At 45.8% G+C, this 24,333-nt stretch overlaps 1 protein-coding gene across 3 annotated transcripts in view; it reads left to right on the top strand.

Moving 5' to 3' along the window:
- The window catches only part of ITGA9 (integrin subunit alpha 9), a 331,177-nt gene that overhangs the window by 203,512 nt on the left and 103,332 nt on the right, over window positions 1-24,333 (top strand). For all 3 annotated transcript variants that reach the window (XM_036094209.2, XM_036094208.2, XM_036094211.2), the window contains one exon: window positions 5,172-5,322. In XM_036094209.2, coding sequence (XP_035950102.1) covers window positions 5,172-5,322 — 151 coding nt within the window. The remainder of the gene's footprint in view (window positions 1-5,171; window positions 5,323-24,333) is intronic.

The following is a 24,333-nucleotide window of genomic DNA, read 5'->3' as shown; positions in this document are numbered from 1 at the left end:
ATCACTTGACTCTGAAAGCCCAGGAACAATCTTGCTGCCTGATTTAGTGAAAGAAGCCCGAGTTCCAGGGGCACCTGGGTGGCTCAGATGGTTAAGCGTCTGCCTTCAGCTCAGGTCATGATCCCGGGGTCCTGGGATCGAGCCCCGCATCGGGCTCCCTGCTCGGCAGGAGGCCTGCTTCTCCCTCTCTCACTCCCCCTGCTTGTGTTCCCTCTCTCGCTGTGTCTCTCTCTGTCAAATAAATAAATAAAATCTTTAAAAAAAAAAAAAAGCCCGAGTTCTGGATGCTGGAGAAGATTAGACATCCGGGGCCTGCACCCTTGCCATTTACATGTGGGGAAGGGAGGCTGATCACAAACAACAAAATTGGAACAAGGAGGCAGCTCCCTATGCCACAGTCCTGTGCTTTCTGTGTCATCTCCCTATGTTCCATTTGGAAACTGGATAACTTTCTGATGCGACTGGGCTACTTTCATCTTTCTCAAGAGAAAGCAAGCTTAGCACGCCCTCATAACTCCTCAAGGCCCAAGGATTACTCCTGTAATCTTACAAAAGCAAACAGGAGGACAGAAATAACCCATCAATTGTTTAAAATTAAAATGGCCAACAATAATAAATAACTGCCACAATAGCTTGAGGTCAGGGTCTTAATTTATTGGAGGCCATTCAAGAATTTGAAGCTTTTCTCTAAGTTAATTTTTCACATCTTGTCTGGATCCTTAGAGCTCTTGCTTCCAAAAGCAAGGCCATCAGATCTCTCGTTGCACATGTTATTCTTGCTGATGCGCCAGGGCGTGCAGGAAAGTGAGGTCTTTTCTTCATGGATGGGGAATGAGGATTGCTCCTCCCACAACAATCTGTATTTCAAAGGATTATAGCCTACTGAGATTTTGGATATTTCTCTTCTCTCTCATGCTCTATTCGCTGTACTAATGGTTGCAAACAACAATAAACATGTGCTGGTTAATTTAAGCAGAAAAGGAATTTATTGGAAGGATGTGGGCTGGTTCAGAGCATAGGCAGGGAGCCTGGAGAACCAACATGGACAGGAAACAAGGGAGACCAGGCTGAGCTCAGGATTCCACCTCTGGGCTCTCAACACCTCTGTAGCCACCTCAGATGATCTCAGAGGGCACTGGTGTCTTTGTAAAACCCTCAAAATTCATGGTCCTGGTTGGGAGCCTCTGCTCACCATCCTGAGGCCCCTGACTATGCTTAGATCACATGACTGCCTATAGTCAGGTACCCACACTTTAGCTATCAAGAAGAGTGGAGAGGGAGGGCCTACCCCCTTTCTTCTGATGTGCCCCTCCCACCTATCTTGAGATTCCTCCCAAACAGAAAATTGTCAGGATGCTGAGCAGCCAAAAATACCAACTGTCCATCACATAAACCCTGATTAGCTTAATCACATCATCCATTAACTGGTTGGCCAATCCAAGATTGGCTACCAGTGTGAATTTGTTTTGTCCCCAGCTCACGTCACATAACAGTCATCCATCTCATGTGATTTCATCATTGTCATCATCCCCATCGTCCTCATCCCCTTGTCATCCCATTGATGGCCCGCTCACTTCCCCACTTTCCTGGGTTGCCATTTCCTTTCTTCTCTTCGCCCCTCAAACAATCCCTCCTCCTCCTTCACAATCAAACAATCACTCCTTCCCCGTCTTTGACCCTACTTCTGTTTCAGTGCAAAATGGAAGCAATCACTAAGGAACCGCTGCTTTGTTTCTAACACCCATCTACTAACACGTCGGTACCATTGGCTCCAGTTTCTCACCTTGTGCTAGCTGAGGCCAGCCCCTCCATTTGTTCACCAGGCCATCCAGCAGTTGTTCCATGACATGTCATTAATTGTCCCCTCTGAGTACATCCTTCTCATGCTCATGCAAATATGCTATGATCATTTCCATCTTAAAAACAAAACAGAACATGTATTTGAGTTCTTTCCGACTCTCCTCTTGTGATTGAGTTCTAGTTTCAAAGCACTGTGGTCCAAAAACATGCAGGGAATGATTCCAATCTTTTGGTACCAGTTGAGACCTGATCTGTGACCTAGGATGTGATCTATTCTGGAGAATGTTCCATGGGCACTAGAGAAGAATGTGTATTCCGTTGCTTTGGGATGGAATGTTCTGAATATATCTGTGAAGTCCATTTGGTCCAGTGTGTCATTTAAAGTCTTTATTTCTTTGTTGATCTTTTGCTTAGAAGATCTGTCCATTTCAGTGAGGGGGGTGTTAAAATTCCCTACTATTATTGTAGTGTTGTCGATGTGTTTCTTTGATTTTGTTATTAATTGGCTTATATAATTGGCTGCTCCCATGTTAGGGGCATAGATATTTACAATTGTTAGATCTTTTTGTTGGATAGATGCTTTAAGTATGATGTAGTGTCCTTCCTCACCTCTTATTGTAGTCTTTGGTTTAAAATCTAATTTGTCTGATGCCCGGCATCAGGGAAATCCAAATCAAAACCTCAATGAGATACCACCTCACACCAGTCAGAATGGCTCAAATTAACAAGTCAGGAAACGACAGGTGCTAGCGAGGATGCGGAGAAAGGGGAACCCTCCTACACTGTTGGTGGGAATGCAAGCTGGTGCAGCCACTCTGGAAAACAGTATGGAGGTTCCTCAAAAAGTTGAAAATAGAGCTATCATATGACCCAGCAATTGCACTACTGGGTATTTACCCCAAAGATACAAATGTAGGGATCCGAAGGGGTATGTGCACCCCAATGTTTATAGCAGCAATGTCCACAATAGCCAAACTATGGAAAGAGCCAAGATGTCCATCAACAGATGAATGGATAAAGAAGATGTGGTGTGTATGTATGTATGTATACACACACACACACACACACACACACACACACACACACACACACACAATGGAATATTATGCAGCCATCAAAAAACCCCGAAATCTTGCCATTTGCAATGATGTGGATGGAACTAGAGGGTATTATGCTGAGCGAAATAAGTCAATCAGAGAAAGACATGTATCATATGATCTCACTGTTATGAGGAATTCTTAATCTCAGGAAACAAACTGAGGGTTGCTGGAGTGGTGGGGGGTGGGAAGGATGGGGTGGCTGGGTGATAGACATTGGGGAGGGTATGTGCTATGGTGAGTGCTGTGAATTGTGTAAGACTGATGAATCACAGACCTGTACCTCTGAAACAAATAATATATGTTAAAAAAAGAAGAAGAAGAAGAAGAAGATAGTAGGAAGGGAAAAATTAAGGGGGGGAAATCGGAGGGGGAGACAAAACATGAGAGACTGTGGACTCTGAGAAACAAACTGAAGGTTCTAGAGGGGAGGGGGCGGGGGGATGGGTTAGCCTGGTGATGGGTATTAAATAGGGCACATATTGAATGGAGCAGTGGGTGTTATACGCAAACAATGAATCATGGAACACTACATCAAAAAAAAATAAATTAATTAAAACAAAACAATTGCCTTGAGCGCACTCCCCACCCCTGGCTCTCATCCTATTTCTCCACTCCCCTTTACAGAAAAACTCCTCCAAAAGTTGAGTGTCCTCGCTGTTTCCATTTATTCTACTCTTCCATCTCTTAAGCCAATTCCAAGCTCTCATCCCTATCACTCCACTTATGCAGCTCTTTTTGACATCACCAGTGACCTTCACGTGGCTAATTCCAGTGGCCAATCCTAAGTCTTCATGTTATTTTGGCCTGTCTGCCACATTTGACAAAACTGATTACTCCTTCCTTGGAACATGTCTTCTGTGGCCACTTAGATACCATCTCTCTTGGTTTTCCTCCTACCTCCCTTGTCATGCTTTCTCTTCTCCTCCTCACCTGCAACTCCTAAGTGTGAGACCTCTTCTCTATCTATACTCATTCCCTAGTGATCATATCCAGTCCATCCCAAATGTGTATCTCCGGCCTAGACCCTCCTTTAAGACTTAAGCATCCAGCTGTCCAACACCTCTTCTTAAAGATCCAATAGGCATTTGGATTTTTTTTCTGCTGAACCTTCTATACTCTTTCCCATCTCAATGAATGACAACTCTTCCCTCCAGTTGTTGAAGCTAAAATCCTTGCAGCTGTCCTTGACTCCTCTTTTTCCCTAATACCCCTCACCCAATCAATCTGTGAGCAAAATCTGTTGGCATAACCTTGGAAACACATCCAGAACACGACTTCACTCTTCTCACTACTTCAGCTTCAACCACTGTGGTCTGAGCTGCCTCCTGGATTATTGTGAGAGCTTCCCAACCAGGCTCCCTGCTTCCCCTCTGACCACACACTCCACAGACCGTTCACATCACAGGCAGCGTGAGCCTACAGATGTGGAAGTCAGGTCACACCACTCCTCTGCTCAGAGCCCTGCAGGAGTTTCTTCTCAGAGTCAAACCAAGGTCCTTGTGATGGCCCCGCAGTGCCCCATATGATCTGTCTGTCCCCACTCCCTTTGCCTCTCTGAGCCTATTTCCTCCCACATTCCCCTGTGCTCACTCCTCTTAGCCACTCTGGCATCCTTGCCAGTCCTTGAACGTGCCAGGCATGACTTTCCCTTTGCTAGATCCCAGGTGTCTGTGTATCTTGCTCCTTTTTTTCCTTCAGATTTCTACTCAGAGTTCACCTCATCAGTGAGGCTTCCCTAACCACCCTATTTAAAATTGCAGCCCACTCTCCCTCCAGATCTGGCATTCTCTACCCTTCTTACCCTTTGTGAGTTTTCTCCATAGCTCTTATCACAACCTGACCTGTATGTTTGCTGCTTGGTGTATGTGTTTTCTGTTTCCCTGAAGCTGTAAGAAGGCAAGAACTCTGTTTTGTTCACTGGTCTCTCTTCTAGCACAGAGAATAGTCATGATTGGCATGTAGTAGGTACTCAAAAACATATGAATGAATACATGGCCAAATTCCATGTCTATGGTATTAAATATCTTACAATTTTCTGAGATTGATGTGAGCCCCAGCAGAGCCAGCAAATTAGGCTGCTAGATGAGGAAACTGAGGCCCAGGGGAGCTAACTGATTGCCCAAGGATGCATTACTGGTTAATGGGGTTGCTGGAACTTGTAGTTCTGACCCCAATGCAGTTTCTGCCCCCAACTCTCAGCTACCCTCTGATGCCTTATATTATGTTAGTGAAAACTTCAGGGCATTCATTGTTGTTCACTTTTCATTGCAGTGTTGATGGAAAAACCCCCTATCTAGCTTTGGGGGCTGTGAAGAATATCTCCCTAAACATCTCCATCTCAAACCTCGGGGATGATGCCTATGATGCCAACGTATCCTTCAATGTTTCCCGGGAGCTCTTCTTCATCAACATGTGGCAGAAGGTAAGGAAGGCACCCCTGAAAGAGAGTCTTTGTTCCATCGGGTGCATTTTCTGACTTTCATCATAGCTTGCAATGTGCAGTGATTCTGCAGAGACTGTTTTACTATGTGGGGTATCATTTGGAACTATGAGGATTTTTTCCTCCTGGACTTAGAAGGTGTGTTGGAGCAATACCCATCTCTAACATTGTCTCCCATCCTTTCTCTCTTATGGAACCCTCTCCCTACCGTTTAATGTCTGACCCCTTCTCTGAACACTCATGTGTTCTAAAGAATTCCAGTTTTATGTCAGTAGTTGTGAATAACAAGAAATGAGGACAGATCGCAGCTTATTATGCTTGTTATCACCCCTGGTGCACTTGATGTTTTCCATTAGGGGGTCACGTATGTTAGCCTGTGCTTTGACATGTTTGTTTATGATATATTTGAGTGAATTGAGGAAATTAAATTATTTTCATGAATTGAGTGAGTTTTTTTAGCACGAATTCATGTATTTGAGTTTAAGTAGAATGACTCTGAAAGGAAAAAGGAGTTGGTATTCTCTCCTGTCCCATAATTCAACTCAACAAACCACCTATGGGAAAAAAAAAAGAATGAGTCTCCAGCAGGCAACAGGAATGAGTGGGCTCAGACAGACCTCACCCTCCCCGGTGGTTGTTCTGACTCTTGACAGCAGTTTTGAAGGCAATTCTTGCAGCTTTTCAAAGTGTTTACAACACGGAACTGCAGTGCCTTGATGTCTGTGTTAAAGGGAACTAAGATCACTTTCTGAGGAACAGCTCTGCTCTGCGCACAGATGAGCACTTGGTGCACCTTCAAGCCAATGGGCAAACTTCTGTTCAGACACAGATCCTGGCAAGCTCAACAGTTTTGATAGGATTATACCAACCTTGCCCAGCTTAGGGGGCAAGTGAAGCCTATAGAGCGATCTGTAATGGTCATGCTCCAAGAACTTTACAAGAGGTTATCTCAAACTCTCTGCTGCTTAATAGCTTTTAGGAGCCCCAGGGTTGGGGAGGCCACAAAAGCAATCAAGAAGGACTGTGAGAAAGGCATGCTTCCCATCTGTCTTCTACACCCTAAAAATTGTCCTGGTTTAAGCCCAGTCAGGAGAGAACCAAGTATCTACAAGGTTCTAGTATCTCTGGCTCCACATAGAATCTCTTTTACAGAATTTCCTGTGCCATGATGCCATCTTCCTGTAGGGGGTGGCAGGAAAGGAGCTCACTCAGAACAGATCTGTAAAACTCATCTCTGTGGTAACTGAAAGGATGGGGTTGGTGACTGGGCCATTACGTTGCAGATTCCTCTCACTTAGGACCTATGGGAGGAATTTCTCTCTGGTCTCAAAATTAGGAATAGCTGTGCTTTCCCTGAGTACTTTGGCTTATTTTTATCTGTAGGCACAGTCATCCCTTGTGACTAGGCTTTGCTCTCTCTGTTGTCTGCTAGAAAGTTCTGAGCTGGCTCCACTCTGTTGGTATATAGGATTTGGTGGTAGTATTTCACAAACTGTGTAGGTTCCTATGTATTACTCTATTTCCCTTCATCATAGTTTTCTTTTTAGCTTGGAGGCTGCATAATAGTCTATCATAAAGTATACAATGGATTACCCTCAAATTCTTATTATGTAGATATTTCATTCCAGTTTTATTCTCTTTAATACTGTGATGAATGAGGGCGCATAGGTGGCTCAGTCCGTTAAGTGTCCACAACTTTTGGTTTCAGCTCAGGTCATGATCTCAGAGTCCTAGGATCAAGCCCCACATCAGGCTCCCTGCTCAGCAAGGAGTCTGCTTGTCTCCCTCTCCTTCTGCCTCTTCCTCTGCTCATGTTCTCTCTCTTGCTCTCTCTCTTAAATAAATAAATCTAAAAAAAATACTGTGACGAATGTTTTTCACAGAGATTGCTATGAACAAATGATTATATTTTTAGTCTTGTAACTATTTGGGGGATGTAATGTAGCATTTGTTGACCACCTACTTTATACCAGGGGTTTTACATACATTTCCCATTCCCTCCTGCATGAGACCTGGGTGCATCTGCCATATTGGAGAATGCTGTAGGGAAGAAGTGAGGGAAGTAGGATTAGGCAGGGAAAAGGCTAAGGGTGTGCCATCATAAAAGGTAGCCTTGGTCTGAGTAATAGGGTGGAAAGAGGTGGAGGGATGCCCAAGAGCATAGCAGAATTGTCTCCTCTTAAAGTGGCAGGAGAGCATCATTTCCATCCCTGTATCATATTGAGCACCTTGAGGTGTGGTAAGTAGCCCCCCCCCAGGCATTCTGGATGAGGGGCTCTAGCCAGGTGAGGACAGCGTGCCTGAGAAGACCACAGATATGTCATTAGCTACTATAGCTGATCATTTTCATCTCTTTTCCATTGAATCCCAGCAAATTTTGGCACAGGGAGCCCTAGTTTCAATTTTTCAGAAAGTTGACAAGGTATCAGGGGCTCTTTGGGATGTGGGAAGCTTTAGTGTGAGAAAGATAGCAGGGCACAGAGACATCCTGTAGCTCCCGTAGCCACCACGGGGGCAGGACCAACTAGAAAAACAATTAGGCAAAATGACCATCAATGTGGCAAGAGAAGGTAAAGAAACAAAAAGTCCTCTCCTGTGACCACAACCACAACTCTAACTGGAGATGTAAATGGCATCACTCAGCCCAGAGCAAGATTCTCACAGCAACCAGATGGGTGGTAAAGAGGAACCAGGAGAGCCCACTCACCCTGCACAGACCTAACAAAAACAACATGGACTCTACAAAAAGATTCTAACACATAAACTAAGAAAAGTGCAATTCAGGATACAGAAGGAAAGCATACCTTTTAGAAGGATTATTAATAGAAAACAAAAATAAATTTTATTCTAGCATCCACTTTTCTTGATTAAATTCAAGAAAAAAAAATGAGCACAGCAAAAGATCAGATAGTAGAACGATAAGCTGGGATGAAAAAGGAATGAACTGAGAGGCAAACAAAAATAAAGGTTGTAGATAGGGTAAGGAAATATAATGAAACCAAGAAAGCAATGGCAGAATTAAAATGTGTTATAATCAGGAAAGAGCAGAATTAGCAGTATGGAAAATTGATTCATTGTTACCTGGCATATTTGAGATGGTCTCTGAGAATTCAGAGAAAAAGAACAAAACAATGAAGAAGAATGACAGAACTATAGATGTGGAAAGTGGAGACCAGAGAAATCAGCAAAGAGAAGTGGCTCCATAATAGTTAGAAGACATGAGTAGACAGCAAGGAAGGATCTCCGTTCTCTTGATTGAGCTCTGCAAACACCAGGCAGAAATATTGAGAGCACTTCACTGTCAACACACAGCTTCATGAGATTTTGAATTTGAAAAATATGAAAGTGATGCTACTGATACCTAACAGAAAACAAAGAAACCAGTGTTCCGTAGGCTTCTTTTCTGTAACAGTAGTAAAAAATCAGAATAGGTTCTCTGGTGAATTAAGAATTCTATACCCAGCCAACTTGCCCTCCATTGTGAAGACAAAATAAAGACATCCTTGAATATATGAGAAATCATAGAGTCTGTTAACTGCCCAGTTTGGATTTCCCCAAAAGCAGACCCCAACACAATGATGTAGGTACAGGCAGTTTATTTGGGGAGTGATCTCAGGAGGCACTCTGTGGGAGTGGTGAGTTTAGACAGGGAAGGGAAGAAAGACAGGACAGTGTGCCCTGATAAGCTGTGGGGAACTCATGCTCTGTCCAGCTGCAGATCTTCAGAGAGATAGACTCTGTGGAGCACCCCTCAGAATCACTCCCAGGGGTAAGGAAGCTGCTAGCGGATTTCTCCACCACCTCTTACCACACATCCACAGAGAATCACTCCAAAGGCATTCACTCCCTAGCACTTCCAGCCTTCTCTGGCTATGGGCCACCCTCCCTGGGGTGAGCAAACAACTCCAGCAGTGAGAAGTTGGAAGCCTTTGGCCTGGAGGGCGCTGGCCTCAGGTGACCAACCCTCTGGTGGGTTCTAGGGAATGGGAGCAAGGCAACATCTGCTTCAGTGACTGTTAAAGCTTTAATAAGCATGAAACTGTTCCTGAGAAATAGGACACTTACAGATAAAGCACTCTGGAATACAGTCGTGGAATAAAATGTTAAGGCCAAATAAACGTAGACATAAGCAAAAACAAATTTTGCAAGCATTTAAAATAGTAAGCACATGTAAAAAAAATTATTGCCACAGTAAATACATAATTTTAAAACTTAATTTAAAAAAATAAGCTTATAATATCAGTTATACCATAAAAATTTGAGAAGAAACTTAATCTCATCACTCTTCCTGCCTCACATTCTTCAGAATGGAGTTTGGACTCCTCAGCTGTTCCCTGAGAGGCCATTCTGAGCCCATGCTTCCTGCCCTCCCTCTTCCCCAGCCTCATTGCTCACCACCCCCACCCCCCTACACACACACACACACACTTGAATCCAGCTATAATCCAGTCCTGGCATCCCCTCCACCCCCATTTTCTTTAATCAACCTCTCTGCCCTCAGATCTCAGCTCAGATGCCTCACCTGGCTGTCCAGGTGGTGTGGGTGGGAGGGTGGGGGGCTATCCGTCTGTCCAAAGCTGCAAGGCAGCTCAGGGCCTAGGCCTCCAAGGTCTCCAGTCTTCTGTGTCATCACACAGTTCGAGATGTATTCATTTCTGAGACTGAACAAAACATCTCCCCGAAGGTGGACTTGTGGGGCCTCTCTAACATAAAGCTGCTTTCATAGATTTATGCCGGTTCTTTCCTGTAAGGGAAGGCTGCTTATAAAAAATGTGGGATGCACATGGACAACCATCTGCTGACTTTCCTCTCACCTCCATAAGCTAACTTGAAAACACTATAAAATAGGACTTAATGCGTTGGTGGCCACCGGCTGGTTGGCTGGTGGGCTGGCTGGGGCACAGCATACTGTGGTCATAGAGTGGCCTCCCGTGGAGCAGTGTGTGGGATCCCTTAGGGATGGGGGAGGGGCACAGTGGAAAGGGAGAAGAAAGGAGAATGGAGAAAATGCATTTGGAGCACATCTGTATCACACCACCCCGCGATCACGTTCACATTAGATTCTGTGTGAGCGACACCCGCAGAGCACCACTCCACAGACTTCGTGAATGGTGCCCGCTGGAGTTGTACAGCCACGTGACCCCGGGGTCAAGATCAAGTTGAGTTTTAATTTCTTCACCGTGATGCCATTTAGCACACAGGCTTTGTCTCTTCTTGCCTCCGTGGAACAAGAATGCATTTGTTGGGACAGTAGTTATTAAGTACCTGCTAAGTGCCAGGGACCGTACCAGCCGCTAGGGGACCCAAAGATAAGTAAGATCTGGTCTCTGCTCCCAAAGAACTCATGGCCTAATGGGCTGTGAGGCATGTCAGCAAGCAGAGCACAAGACACCAACTACTGTCCAGAGCGCTGAAACATCGCCCTGCAGCAAGTGATGACTGTGACATCTAGTCTCGGGATGCCCAAAGTCCCCAGATTAGCACTTAGGGAAAGATGACGGGCCTCCAAAGAATTGAAATCCGCTGCTGCCGCCATTGCAGAGCAGGGGTAGGTGCGTGAGTTTATTTAGTGAAGGGGCGAGCCGGCTGGAGCCTGGTGAGAGGGCAGAGGAAAAGGGACAAGAGCCATCCAGCAAGATGCAAAGAGGCGGCCCGTGGGCTTCAAAGGGCCAGCAACATTCCTAGTGGCAGGGTGACCTCGGGATATTTGAGGAATGCAGATGTCTGCTGTCTGATGCTGAAGTTGCTTGTCGGTTAGGACTCCTGCACTCAGGAATGCTTCATGTGACCAAGACAGATGAGCTCAAAGAAGGGGCTGGGTTCACGAGTACGTCTTCAAGGCTGTGACGGTTAACGGCCCACGTGGAAACAGACACGGACGTGGACAACTGTAAGCCTAAGCTAGTGCAGGGGAGCTCCCAGGTGACCTTTGGGTACAAAGGGGACGCAGGAGCTTGCCATGCAGTTACAGAGGAGGCCATGCTGGGTGAGAAGGAAGAACAAGGGCAGGCCCCTGACCTAGCCTCTTCTCTACAGCGTGAGTGCGTTCTTGGTTTGGATCTCCCAGATGCTGACCTTGAGGAAAGGAATTGAGGGCAATTCATTGGGGAAGTGCAACAACACTGGGAGGGAGGCAGAGCAGTGATAGACCGGTGGAGGCAGCTAATGAAGAGGGTGCTGTTAAACCAGCTGCCACGGTGGGCACTGGGGCTTAATCCCAGGACAACCCTGGGAAACTGTGCAAAACACAAACCTCAGGGTTGAGGGAGCTGGGGGATTTATACCCCCTCCCAAGGAGTCAGCAGTTGAAGCTTTCTAGAAGTACACCTTCCCCAGGACTTCTGTCCTGTAATGTTCATGGCTAGAGCAATGATCCTGGTTCTGGAAAAATACACTCGGGCACAGAGATTTAGCCACTGGCAACTGGAAGTGGAGTGGAGCACCCTGAATGGTGCAGGGCATCTGGGTGAGGCTCACCAGCACCTGCCAGAGATGCCCCTAGGGCTGGAAGCATTTACAACCTAAGCACCTCACTTTCTAGGCTTCCAGAAGTTGTGAGTTAGCCTAATGGAACTTTGCCAAGGCTCTAGCTTGAAAACTGGTGGTGCACACTTCACAGTCTTACAGGAGTGGGGCAAGGCAAGGCAAGTATTGTAAATGGGACAGGGGGGTCAGGTGTGGGACAGTGGGAAGCAGTGAAGACTGTGGAAAAATCGAGCCTCATCCAGAGAAAGCAGCCAGCTCCCTGCAGCAGTCAATGGTTACTAGGTGGGAGCAGGGGCTGGTGCTGTCAGACTTCCTATTTTTCAATAAAAGCCAGAAATCCACATTTTTATGTGAAATCGCATGAGTTTGCAGCTAATTAAAATGTTCTCCAAACATTCTGTGGGCCAAACACATGTCCCACTGACCGCATCCAGCCTGCAGTCCACCAGTTTGTGACCTCCAGCTTCACTGTCTTCCATATGCTGAAGGCCCATTCTCCTGCCTGCCTGTTTGTCACACGGATCTGTATTTGTGGTAGAACCGAGCGTGTCTGCAGGCTTGACTGCATTTCACACCCATCCCTGGGTGGCAGAGAAGCTAGCCAAAGAAATTGGAGTTTGGGGTTCAAGTGCGAGTGTATGTTTGAGGGAAGGAGAGAGTCAATTTACATAGCATTTTTAAAGCCAGTGATGTTTTGAAAACTTTTCCCAGGCTGGAATATTTGTACTTTGCAGCAATTGCAAGAAGCAGCTAAGCTGGGGTTTGTGTTTCAGAAGTTCTTAGAAGTAACATAGCAAGTAGCCAACGTGAGGTAGAGGGAAAGCAAGGTTCTTAGGACCATCAGACACGGACGCAGAAACTCAGCTCTGTTTCTTGCAGCCCATGTGACTTTGAGCCAGGGGCCTTCTCTCTGTGCCTCAGTTTCTTTCTCTCTCTAAAATGAGATGTGCTGAGGATTAAATGGGGCCTATGCCAACTACTTGTACATCATTATGTAGCCGCCATGGTACCCCTCTACACACAAGCACAAACTTTATAACTCGTTCATTTACTCAGAAGGTATATATTGTCACCTACTTCAAAACAAGATTACATGCTGAGGGGTTGGAGGGAGAATAGCAAGAATATAAGACAAAGCTTCTAAGTCAGAGGGTGTTGACTCTTCCTTTTTAAACTAAAAATCAAGATTTGTGATTTTAACAAAGGGATTGCAGGGCTGAGTGTGCACACATGGGTGTGTGCCTTCATAATGTCAAAAAATAGAGCTCGTGTTAAATGGAACATATTTTTATATTTAACTAATAGGCTTTATTTAAAAAAAATAAGATTATATGAAAAATAATGAAAAACTTGGTAAATAAAATGAGTACTGGGTGTTCTACATAAGTGATGAATCACTAAATTCTACTTCAGAAACTAGTATTATGCTGTATGCTAACTAAAATTAAAAAAAAAACAACTTGATAAATGTATATCGGTTAAGTAAATGAGCTAGCTTTGGTGGCTCCTGTTTGTTTGTTTGTAATAATGCCTGTTGATTTTTTTTTTCATTTACTTACTATTTGCTGAAGTATTAGACTTTTTGGTTTGAGGATGTTAACTTTTTAAAATCCATTATATATAATGGTTCAAATATGTGATATGTGTGATGAATAATATCAGCGTTTACAGAATGAGGAAAATAATATACTCACCAAACAATGCAGGGCTAGGCCCTGAGTCTTGCAGATTGGGCAGGGAGAGGACCAGCCCAGAGGTTTGCAGGCCCCGTGAGGCCTGGTGGGGGAATCCGGGATTTTTATCAGGTAGACAGTGATGGGCCATCTGTGTTCTTCACTGAGGATATGGACTGAGGAAATAGAAGAAAGGACAGAAGCTGGTGACATGCTGGAGGAGGAGCCAAGAAAGACCAAATAGGACAGGGAAGCCAGAAGGTGAGATTCAGTCTTGGGATTGCCAGAAGTGAAAGAGACCGGTGAGGAAGCAGGGGGAAGACCATGAATCCAGCCCGGAAAACAGAGATCTACCACTTAGAATGCATGTTAGAGCTTTCTGCACTTTCAGGTTCCTAAGAAACGTAGTTAGTGCTCAGCCCCGGTTGGTTGTAAGTCACTGAATCTGGCTGACACGTTTTGTGTCACCGTCTAAGCTCCCTGAGAGACGAAGATGGAGGGGTGGACCCTGTGTCCTTCTGTCTCCTCCCGTGACAGGGCCCAACGTAGGAAGCCTGATGACGTCCATTAGAAGTTGCGTGAAAGAAAGCTTAGTTTTGCTTTTTCTGAGGAGTGCTTTGAATTCCAAAGGAAACTTGGCCTCCAAGTTGGTTTTGGGGGCAGAAAAGCACCAGGTCAGCTTTTGCGGCGTTCCATGGCTTATTCTTTATGACAAAAGGCATAGAGGGCTTATAAGTTTGTTTTTCTTGTAAAGGGATCCTTCCAGTTTATATCTACCTTCACCATGGAAAGGCAGTCCCTTTCTCTCAAGGGCTTCTCTCCTCTCGCTTTCAAGGCAAGCCGCTCAAGATGGCGCCAGGCGATAAAAATGATCCAGTTTCTAACCCGGATAGAGTGGGAAAGATTAGACACTTACATGTTTATATACCTTTATATTTGTGGGAGTGCCCTGTCCTGTTCTCACACAGAAACTGCATCCGCACATAGGAACAAAACAAGATGTGTTCCATGGAGCTGGGAAGGCCCACATCCTATCAGGAAGGGTTTGCAGGCAGGAACGCGTGCGCCTCATCCGTTGGCGTTGGTGTGTAAGCGGATTTCAAACCGCCTGCCTTCACTCTGCCACTGCTCTCATTCATGGCAGGAACTGATTTTCATTGTGTTCCGCTTTCTCCGGTGTCTCTCGTCAAGTTAATAGTAGCCCCGAGTAAAATGCAACCCTTAGATGTTTACAGTCATCTTGGCTGGGCCATTAAGATGATGAATGAACTTGCTTCTTGCCCTTGTAAGGGAGCCCTGAGGGTGGATATCGATACCCAGAAAATAATAAGTCTTTTCCGCCCCTTTTCTGTTTTTAATCCAGTGCCCCAAGCCCCCTGGTGACTTTACCTTGAACTTCCTGCACAATGCCAGGCAGAAAAACCTCACCTGGCTCCCAGCCCATCTGAGGTTCTGACACAGCGGCAAGCTCTTTCCCTTTTTCTCCCCTTGTTGGTCTTCCCCGTCCTGCATGTCAGAGGTCAATCCCAAGTTCCCTAGAGCCTTTCCCGTTTCTGAGCTATTTCTGCCTGTGCTGACTTTCCTCCTGGAGCAGTCAACAGTGGGTGGTAGGGAGCAGGTACCCTGAGGCCAGGTTCATAATTCCTCACCTGGATTACCTGTGGCCGTGGTGTTACCACTGTCTGGCCTTGCAGTCAGAGAGATTCTAACCCCTAGTGAAGCCGTCCTGAGAGCCAAGCTGGGCCCTTCTTGCGGCGGTGGCCAATGAGGAGGTGGTAGAGAAACCCAGATGTCCATTTCCAATTACAACGTGGCCTCAGTGTTCCACGGCGGGGCTCAGTTTTCACATATATGAAAAGCTTCATTTGTGTATTCACTGTGTTTGGAAGGAAGGCTACGTTTTGCTTTAGAAATGTCAACAGAGCTGTAGCTACAACAAGGATCAATTAAGAAGGACGTTTCCCAGAGCTGCAGGACTTGGGTAAATCTATTTACTGATGGGGGGGGGGTGGCCAGTTTAGAAAACATGTGTTAAACCTCTGGATTTTTTTTTCTAATGAACTGCAAAACAGCAATTTAATAATTTCCTCTTTTAAGGGGAAAGGGGAGCCTTGGATTTTAAATCTTTTTCATAAAGCAGCGCAACACCTCTTAAAAGGAAAGCCATGAAAATGGACTGCTAAGCCAAGGCAAACAAAAGAAAGCGAAAAAAATCAAGGAGAACATGGGTGTCTCAGGCTAGGTTTCCCTGAAGCAGATGTGGAGGGAGCGGGGAAGCAGGACAGGGCAGGGCGTGATCTCGGGTGCAGTGCTGCGGAGGGTGACCTCGGCCTCATCCTGCAGGGGATCTCTGAAGGGTGAGTCACACCTCAGCAAGGTCCATCTCAAGGTCAGAAAGCTGGGCTTTTCGTCCCCCATAACACCAGTCATGGGTTAAGGGCCACCCACCGAGGAATAAAAGTCCCAGGGCTTTCTGCCCTCTGAGGGTGACGTGTGGACATGGTGGCCTACCAGATGGAGGGCAGACCTCCAAAGAAGACCCACGGTGCTGGCTCTTGGAAGAAAACACATGCAGGAGCCAGAAGGTGGGCACATAGACGGGGTCCCAGGGGAATCTGGCGGAACCCTGAAAGTGTTGGCAATAGTAGGATTGCCGTCTGCTGGCGTTCCTTGTATTCCGAAGGCTGTGTCATAAGCATGTTGACAAAGATGCAGCTCTTGAGGTGTGTGTGTGACATTCTCAGGTGATAGTGTCAGTGACACACAGGATATTTCTGCCAGCATCGGAATTAAGGAACCAGCAGGTGTAGATGCCCTTGGAATTTAACGGAGAATCTGAATGCATAGCCACATCCTGTGATGATCCAGCTTGCTAGAACTAGCATTCCATCCCTTTGAGGCCAGAAGTGCCAGTAGCCTCGCTGCTTCCTGAGAGCCACTGGCCTTGTTCGTATCCAGGCACCTGTATCCAGGACTGGCCAGCCCATCTTCTTCCTGAAGCAAGTGGATTAAACAACTGATTTTAAAAATAGTTAGGAATGTGTTTGGCTGCAGGTAACAGGAAGGCCAGCTTGTAGCAGCTGATCCTAATGGGATTTTGATGTTTCTTTTGTAATAATAAATGTGGAAGTGGACAGGCCAGGACTGGTAGGCACCTGTGTGATGCCATCAAGAAACCTAGTTCTTTGGTCTTTGCACTCAGCCTTTCTTCACACCTGTTGTTTCTTGGTTTCCACTTCCAGCTCTGCAGCTGCATTCCAGGCAGTAAGAAGAGGAAAGATAACAGCCCTGCCCCCTTTTACTTATTTTTTATGTTTTCATTTCAAATCAAGTATAGTTAACATACAGTGTTGTATTAGTTTCAGGTGTACGATAGAGTGATTCAACAATTCTATACCCAGTGCTCCTCACCTGCGTCACCCATCCCCTACCCACCTCCCCTCTGGTCACCATCAATTTGTTCTCTATAGTTAAGAGTCTTTTGTTTGGTCTGTCTCCTCCACCCCTTCTTTTTTAAATTTGTTCATTTGTTTTGTTTCTTAAATTCTACATACGAATGAAATTGTATGGTGTTTGTCTTTCTCTGACTCACTTATTTTGCTTAGCATCATATTCTCTAGATCCATCCATGAGGTTGCAAATGGAAAAATATCATTCTTTTTTATGGCTGAGTAATATTTTATTATATATGTATACCACCTCTTCTTTATCCATTCATCTATCGATGGACACTTGGGCTACTTCCATAATCTGGTTATTGTAAATAATGCTGCTATAAAAATAAGAGTTCATATATCTTTTTAAATTAATGTTTTTCTATTCTTTTGGTAAATACCCAGTAGTGGAATTACTGGATCATAGGGTAGTTCTATTTTTAACTTTTTGAGGAACCTCCATACTGTTTTCCCACAGTGGCTACCCCAGTTTGCATTCCCACCAACAGTGCAAGAGGGTTCCTTTTTCTCCACATCCTCGCCAACACTTGTTGTTTCTTGTGGTTTTGATTTTAGACATCCTGACAGGTGTGAGGTGATATCTCATTATAGTTTTGATTTGCATTTCCCTGATGATGAGTGATGTGGAGCATCATTTCATGTGTCTGTTGGCCATCTGTATGTCTTCTTTGGAGAAATGTCTGCTCGTGTCCATTTTTTAAATGGATTATTTGGGGTTTCTTGGTGTTGAGTTGTATAAGTTCTTTATATATTTTAGATAGTAACCCTCTATCAGATATATCATTTGCAAATATCTTCTCCCATTCTGTAGGTCGTCTTTTAGTTTTGTTGATTGTTTCCTTTGCTGTGCAAAGCTTTTTATTTTGAAGTAGCCCCAACAGTTTATTTCTGCTTTTGTTTCCCTTGCCTCAGGAGACATATCTAGAAAAATGTTGCTTTGGCCAATGTCAAAGAAATTACTGCCTGTGCTCTCTTCTAGGATTTTGATGGTTTCGGGTCTCACATTTAGGTCCTTAATCCATTTTGATTTATTTTTATATACGGTGTAAGAAAGTGGTTCAGTTTCATTCTTTTGCATGTAGCTGTCCAGTTAGGCCTACCCCCTTTTAAATAGCTTTCCTGAAGCCCCACTTAGCATTTCCAAGTACCTCTCATTGGCCAGAACCATGTCATGGGGCCCTCCTAGGCCACAATAGAGGCTAAGAGATGAGTTTTCTGAGCTGGGCACATTGCTGCCTCAAATACAGTCCGGCTCTGCCTATGGGGAGGAAGGGAAGAGTGGCGATTGAGAGGCATTAGTGAAACCTGAGAGAGGTTGTTTGCAAGTACATGTCTCTGAGAAACAGCAGAAAGGGGGAAGGAGAGAAGATGAATCACAGACAAACAGGCAAATGACTGGCATGATCACCGTCTCATTTTCCTTTTGCTAAAGTTCCTTCAGGCTCTGCTTTATGGCATTTAGGCTATTTTAAAGTCATCATCAAGAATACCTGTTGGGAAGATCTGGCTTAGCCATGGTCAAGTGTCGCAGAGCACCTGAAGTGAACCAGCAGGTGACACGACTCAGTTCGGTCTTATCAAGCAGTGCCCGGTGATGTCAGACCCTGATAACTTATAAGGTGACCTTTATCTGTCTGCCTTATCTATCTTCATTGACATATGCATTTCTTATTTTCACGAGATGAAGCCATTCCAATGATAATGTCAACAGATTTGGATTTGGGGCCTCCCACGAAGGTGCCACCACAGCTCTCTATCCAGGCCAACCTGCACTAGAAAGACCAGCATCCAGTACCCCTGTCCTCCTGACTGGTGTATATATTTCCAGTCCCTTCTTCACTGTTCTATTTCTATTTTTGTGCTGTGTCTAGTTTGGCATCTTCCTTCTTAAAATGTGGAGCCCAGGCCTGAACTGCTATCCAATGAGTCCAGCATAGAATTAGTACTGCCCCAGTTCTATTAATGTGGCAGCCACAGCACAATTATATTCATTTGTGATGCATTTACTCTATTTTTCTTCTAGTTTTTTTATGCTCTTTGGAAGTTTAGTTGTGGCATTTATAGTCTTGCTACTCAAAATATGGTCACAGACCAGCAGCGTGGCATCACCTAGGATCAATTAGCTTGATAGAAATGCAAACTCTTGGGGCACCTGGGTGGCTCAGTCGGTTAAGCGTCTGCCTTCAGCTCAGGTCATGATCCCAGGGTCCTGGGATTGAGCTCTCGTCGGGCTCCCTGCTCAGTCTGCTTCTCCCTCCGCCCCTCCTGCTGCTTGTGCTCACTCTCTTTCTCTCTCTCTCAAATAAATAAAATCTTAAGAAAAAAAAAAAGAAAGAAAGAAATTCAGACTCTTAGACCTGACCACCCCAGGCCTGCTGAATCAGGGTCTGCATTTAACAAGATCCCTGGGTATTTGTATGCATAGCAAAATTTGAGGTTAGTCATAGCTCCTGACTTTAGGTCATCTAACTTGGTAACTTACCAAGACATTGATAAGACCCCTTAAGTGCACTTGGAGCAACGGGCCTGGTGGGCTCCAAGTGTGATATCCTGTGGGCAGACATGGAGCCATTTGCTGAGTAGACGGGGAGGGAAGGAAGAGATGTTTCTGGAGCATTCTTCAGGCACTGTACTGGGTGCTTTATTTCATTGAATCTTCACCACAGCCCTGTGTGATGGGTGCTCTTATTCCAACGTATAGATGAAGGAAGAGAAACTCACAAGATGAAAGGAACACGATCATTTTTATGCTCAAGACTCATAAAGGTTAACAAGACTGAGGTCACACTAGAAAGTGGCGAGCTGGTGCTAACGTCACCTTCTGGCCCAGATCTCATTGTCTTATCTGCCAGGAAATCTCTCAGATGCTTTGCCAACAATGTGGTTGGCTAACCAGGGAAATTAGTCTCTGCCTCTGTGGTTAGAGGTAATGCTCTTTCTCTCTAGCATTAACTGTTAAAATGGCAGCCATTTAGGGGCTGCCCATGCAGGAAGCAATGAGGTGGGCTCTTCCCTAAAGGAAAGGAAGCTAACTGGTACATATGCTGGAGGAAACAGAGAAGCCCCAAATCAAGGAGAGATCTTGAGGGATCCAAAAGAAAGTCTCAGCTTAGAGTGGTCAGGGGGAGCCCTTCCTGGGGTGAGAAAGTCATGCACAACCATGAGCACAGCTGCCATGGACTAAGATGGAGAGAAAGAAAAGAAAAAAAATGTCCCCTGGGCCAAAGAGTGGGCTGTGCTTGAAATCAGCTGTGTTGTTACCAGGTAATATACAAGACAAGTAGGAATCCAGTCTTCTTTCTGGACCCATCACAGCTAGTAGCACAGTTAATCACCTCCCTTTTTATGTCCTTTTTTGTTTTTAGTCTTCAGTAGCCTGTTTTGAGATATAATTTACATAGTGTAAAATGCACTCATCTTAAGGATACAGATCTATAATTTTTATATATGTTGATACCCATCTAGCCACCACCCACATCAAGAATGAGAACATTTCTAGCAGTTCAAGATGTCTGAAATGGGATCCTAATCCCTCCAAACCTTCCATTTGCAGGAAATAGCAACTCCCTTCCTCTTGCCCCTGCCCTTCTCTGTCACCTCTGCATCTGTTCCACAAATGGCCCATTGGCTAGGCCTCCAGAATATAGCCATAATCCACCCACTTTGCACCATCACCACTGCTCCCATCCTGGCCCAAGTCCCCACCTTATTTCGCCTGATTATTGACTGCAGTAGCTTCCTTCATAATTAGTCTCCCTGCTTCCACCCTTGTCCCTTTACACTTCTTTGCCCGCACCTTCCAATGGCTTCCCAGCTCACTGTAAACTTCATTCTTTGCAGTACCTATAAGACTCTGTAAGATCTGAATCCGTTAGTTGCTGCCTCTCTGAACACATTTCCTATGACTCTTCCCCTTGCCCTCTCCACTGTAGCCACCGTGACCTCCTTGCTGTTCCTTGCAACACACTAAGCTTGTTCCTGCCTCAGGGCCTTTGCACAGGCTCTTCTGTCAGATATCCAAATGGCCCAATCCCTCAATTCCTTCCTGTCTTGGCTCAAATTTCACCTGATTAGAAATACCCTACTGTTCCAAACACCCCCATCATATCCCCATACCCTGATTTTTTCCATAGAACTTATTACCATCTGATGTACTATTTGTTTTGCTGATTGTCTTAGCCCTCCCACTGGACTATAAGTTCCATATAGTATGGAATGACTTTTTATTCATCAGTTCATCCCTAACACCTATAGCAGTGCCTGGGATATAGTCAGATGTCAATATTGTTCCATAAATAAATGAATGGATGGCAAATGGGTATATAGAGAGATGAAGGATATTTCTATCCTTCTACGTACTTTATGGTTACTTTGTCAGTTATCGTTAAGTTTTAGACTGCCCTAGGACTTTTTGAGTGCTAAGTGCTCTTTTTAAATAACTTGGTGGTTTGGAAAGGTATGCTATTTTCTTATCTCCCTAGAAAGGCAAACCACAAAGACTCCCAAGAACTGGAGCAATGCTACCCCCACCTGGTGAGAGAGTCTTGCTGTGTAGGATCAGGCCTGACCTGATGAGCCAGTTCAGTCCTTTGGTGCCGAAAGTCACTGTCACTTGCTGCTAAGGGACCCCATGTGGTGTCTGTGCCTTGTGGGGTGACAGGCTGTGCAGATTCCCCTGCGCTCCCTCATTTGAGGCCAGCAACTTTTTCCTGCCAGAGCAGTCCTCTCTGTCCATGAGTTTCTGCCCTAGGTTTGCAGGTCCTTGGTGGGCCTGGGAATATGAGTGACAGTCCCACAGACTTGAAAATCATCTATGCTCTGGGTTCTTTCAAAGAACAAAAAGTAGCACACATGTCTTCCTTAGGTTTCCCCAGAAGCAAACCCGGAGACAAGAATTCAAATTCAAGGTATTTGTTGCAGAGGCAAAAGCAGACATTTGCTGGGGGGGGGGGGGGGGGAGGGGGGGCGGGTAGAGTGAGAAAGAAAAGAAAGCGGCAGATGAAAGGTCATCAAGCTAGGATACTGTGGGCGACTGGGTCCCCTCCCACTGGGGAGATCTGGGCTCTAAGATCAGGCAGCTCAGAGCTAGCTGCCCCAGGGGTGAGGGTCTGGGGCTTTCTCCACACTCCCCACAGTCACTGGTTGAGGGCTGCTCCCGAGGACATTACTATCCCGAACGCTCCTGGCCTGCCTTGCGTAGAGGCCACAGCGTCTCTGTCACTAGAGAAAGCCCTCCAGTGAAAAACTGCAGGTGTCCCAGCTGGAGAGCCAGAGCCAGGGATATGGACCAGCAGGGTCTGCTATGACTGCCCCCACCCCAACAAGAAATCTCACGGTCACAGCTGACCTCCGACTCCTCAGTCACTGGCCACATTTCTTTCTTTTTCACTTGCTTCTTTCTGGTGCTCATGCAGATAGAGGGAAGGAGATGGAAGAGCAGTTGCAGGCTGTAGGATTTAAGGAGATTGGAGCAAATACAGGCCTCAAACTACCCCGGGGTATCTGGAAGCATTGGCCTCAGGCTGACAGACACGAGGCAGGCCCCCTCTGCTTTCAGGGAGCTCCCAGAGCCTGTTGGGGCAGGTAATATGACCTCAGAGGCACAAGGCCCACCAGAGATGTGGCTCAGGACCCATTTTTTTGGCAGGCGAAAGAGTGAGTTACTTGGTGCTCGAGGGGCCTAATTTTAGCGAAGACTGCCAACATGCATGAGCCGCTAACAGGGCTTATGCAATGGGAGCGCAGAGCTACTTGTGAGTGGGGGCGGGGGGGGATGCAAAGTCATTATAATCACCCACTGTCGCCTCTCAGGAACCCATTTTAAAAAACAGAAACTGAGGCTCCAAAAGGATCAGGTAGTTCCAAGAAACAGCACAGCTGGGATATGAGCCTAGGCCAAGGCTACGTTTTGTTCACTATGCTCACGCCTCTCCCAAGTGAAGGTTTGCCTTCACCCAGGGGAAATGTGTGTGTGTGTGTGTGTGTGTGTGTGTATGTGTGTGTGACAGTGACAGCCCCTCAGGGGTCCCTGCACGTGGCAAGGTGGTTAGAGCTGTGCATTGAGAGGTCTCCACGGAGGTTTTAGTTTTCCCCTGAGAAAGTGAAAAGCAGGACCTCGGGGAGCCCCCAGCCTTTGACTGGAGAGCCCCATTCCCTTTGCACTTGGCTTCACTGCAGCAGGCAGACACAGCTCTCCGAAGCTTTGCCAGAGGGGAATGAGGAAAACTGGGGCTGCCGGTGTCTGGGGCTGAGCAGAGGGTGGTCCTGGCAGGAGAGGTGCGGCCGGGCACCTTGCTATGAGGTCAGCTGCAGGAGAGGAGCAGCCAGCACTCCTCCTAAGGATGCCATGTTTCTGAAAGTCACAGTTGGGAAATACACCATCACAGGGCCGAGCATCTTCATAATGAAAGCCCAGCCTTTCTGAATGCAGCCCGGCCCTCCTCTGAACAGAGACGTGAGAATTCCGTAGACATCCACTGAGCACCTCAGTGGTGTCTGGAGAGGCCCAGGACTCAGAGATGGAGCAGGTGTCCGCTCTGCCTCTGGGAAGGGCACAGCAGAGCCTGGCGTGGGGGTGAGGGGGGTCCTGTTGCTGTCCAAGCCTGGGACGGGTGTCAGTTGTGCTCAGCAGAAAGATCTGCTATGATCCCACAGCACAACGATGACCGCTAGGAATTGTTGGCGTTATGTCTCAAATTTTTTCTTGTATTTTTATGTACTTATTTATGCATTCGAATATATATTTTATGAGAGGATATATGGAGTATTTTATGCATATCCTACCAGAAGTACTAATCCTTTGCCAATAACATTTATCCCCAATTTGTCCTTTGTTTTTTAAATTTATTTGTGGCAATTAGCCCAACAGAAGTCTTTAACTCTTATATAGTTAAATTCATTCATCTTTTTCTTTATGCATCGTTTCTGACTTTGGTGTTGGCTTAGAAATTCCTCCCCATCGGGGCGCCTGGGTGGCTCAGTCAGTTGAGCATCTGCCTTCGGCTCAGGTCATGATCTCGGGGTCCTGGGGTTGAGTCCTGCATCGGGCTCTCCTCTCAGTGGGGAGTCTGCTTCACCCTCTCCCCTGTGATCTCTCACTTTCGCTCTATCTCAAATAAATAAATAAAATCTTAAAAAAAAAAGAAACTCTTCCCCATCTCCAGATATCTACCCAATATGTATCCATACTTCCTAGTTTCATTTTTTTCTCACACTTAAATTTTCAGTCCGTCTTTGGTGGAATTTACCTTGGTGTGAGGAGAAAAATATACAGATCCAACTTTATTTTTTCCAGGTAGTCCGGATGTCTCCAAAAGATTTGTTAAACACCCCATTACCCACCCACACCGCCCCTGACTTGAAGTCACCATCTTCTTCTT

This window comes from Halichoerus grypus, chromosome 1 (genome assembly GCF_964656455.1).
Source record: "Halichoerus grypus chromosome 1, mHalGry1.hap1.1, whole genome shotgun sequence".
NCBI lineage: Eukaryota > Metazoa > Chordata > Mammalia > Carnivora > Phocidae > Halichoerus > Halichoerus grypus.
The sequence above is the reverse complement of the archived record's forward strand: the minus strand, read 5'-3'. Positions and strand labels throughout refer to the sequence as shown.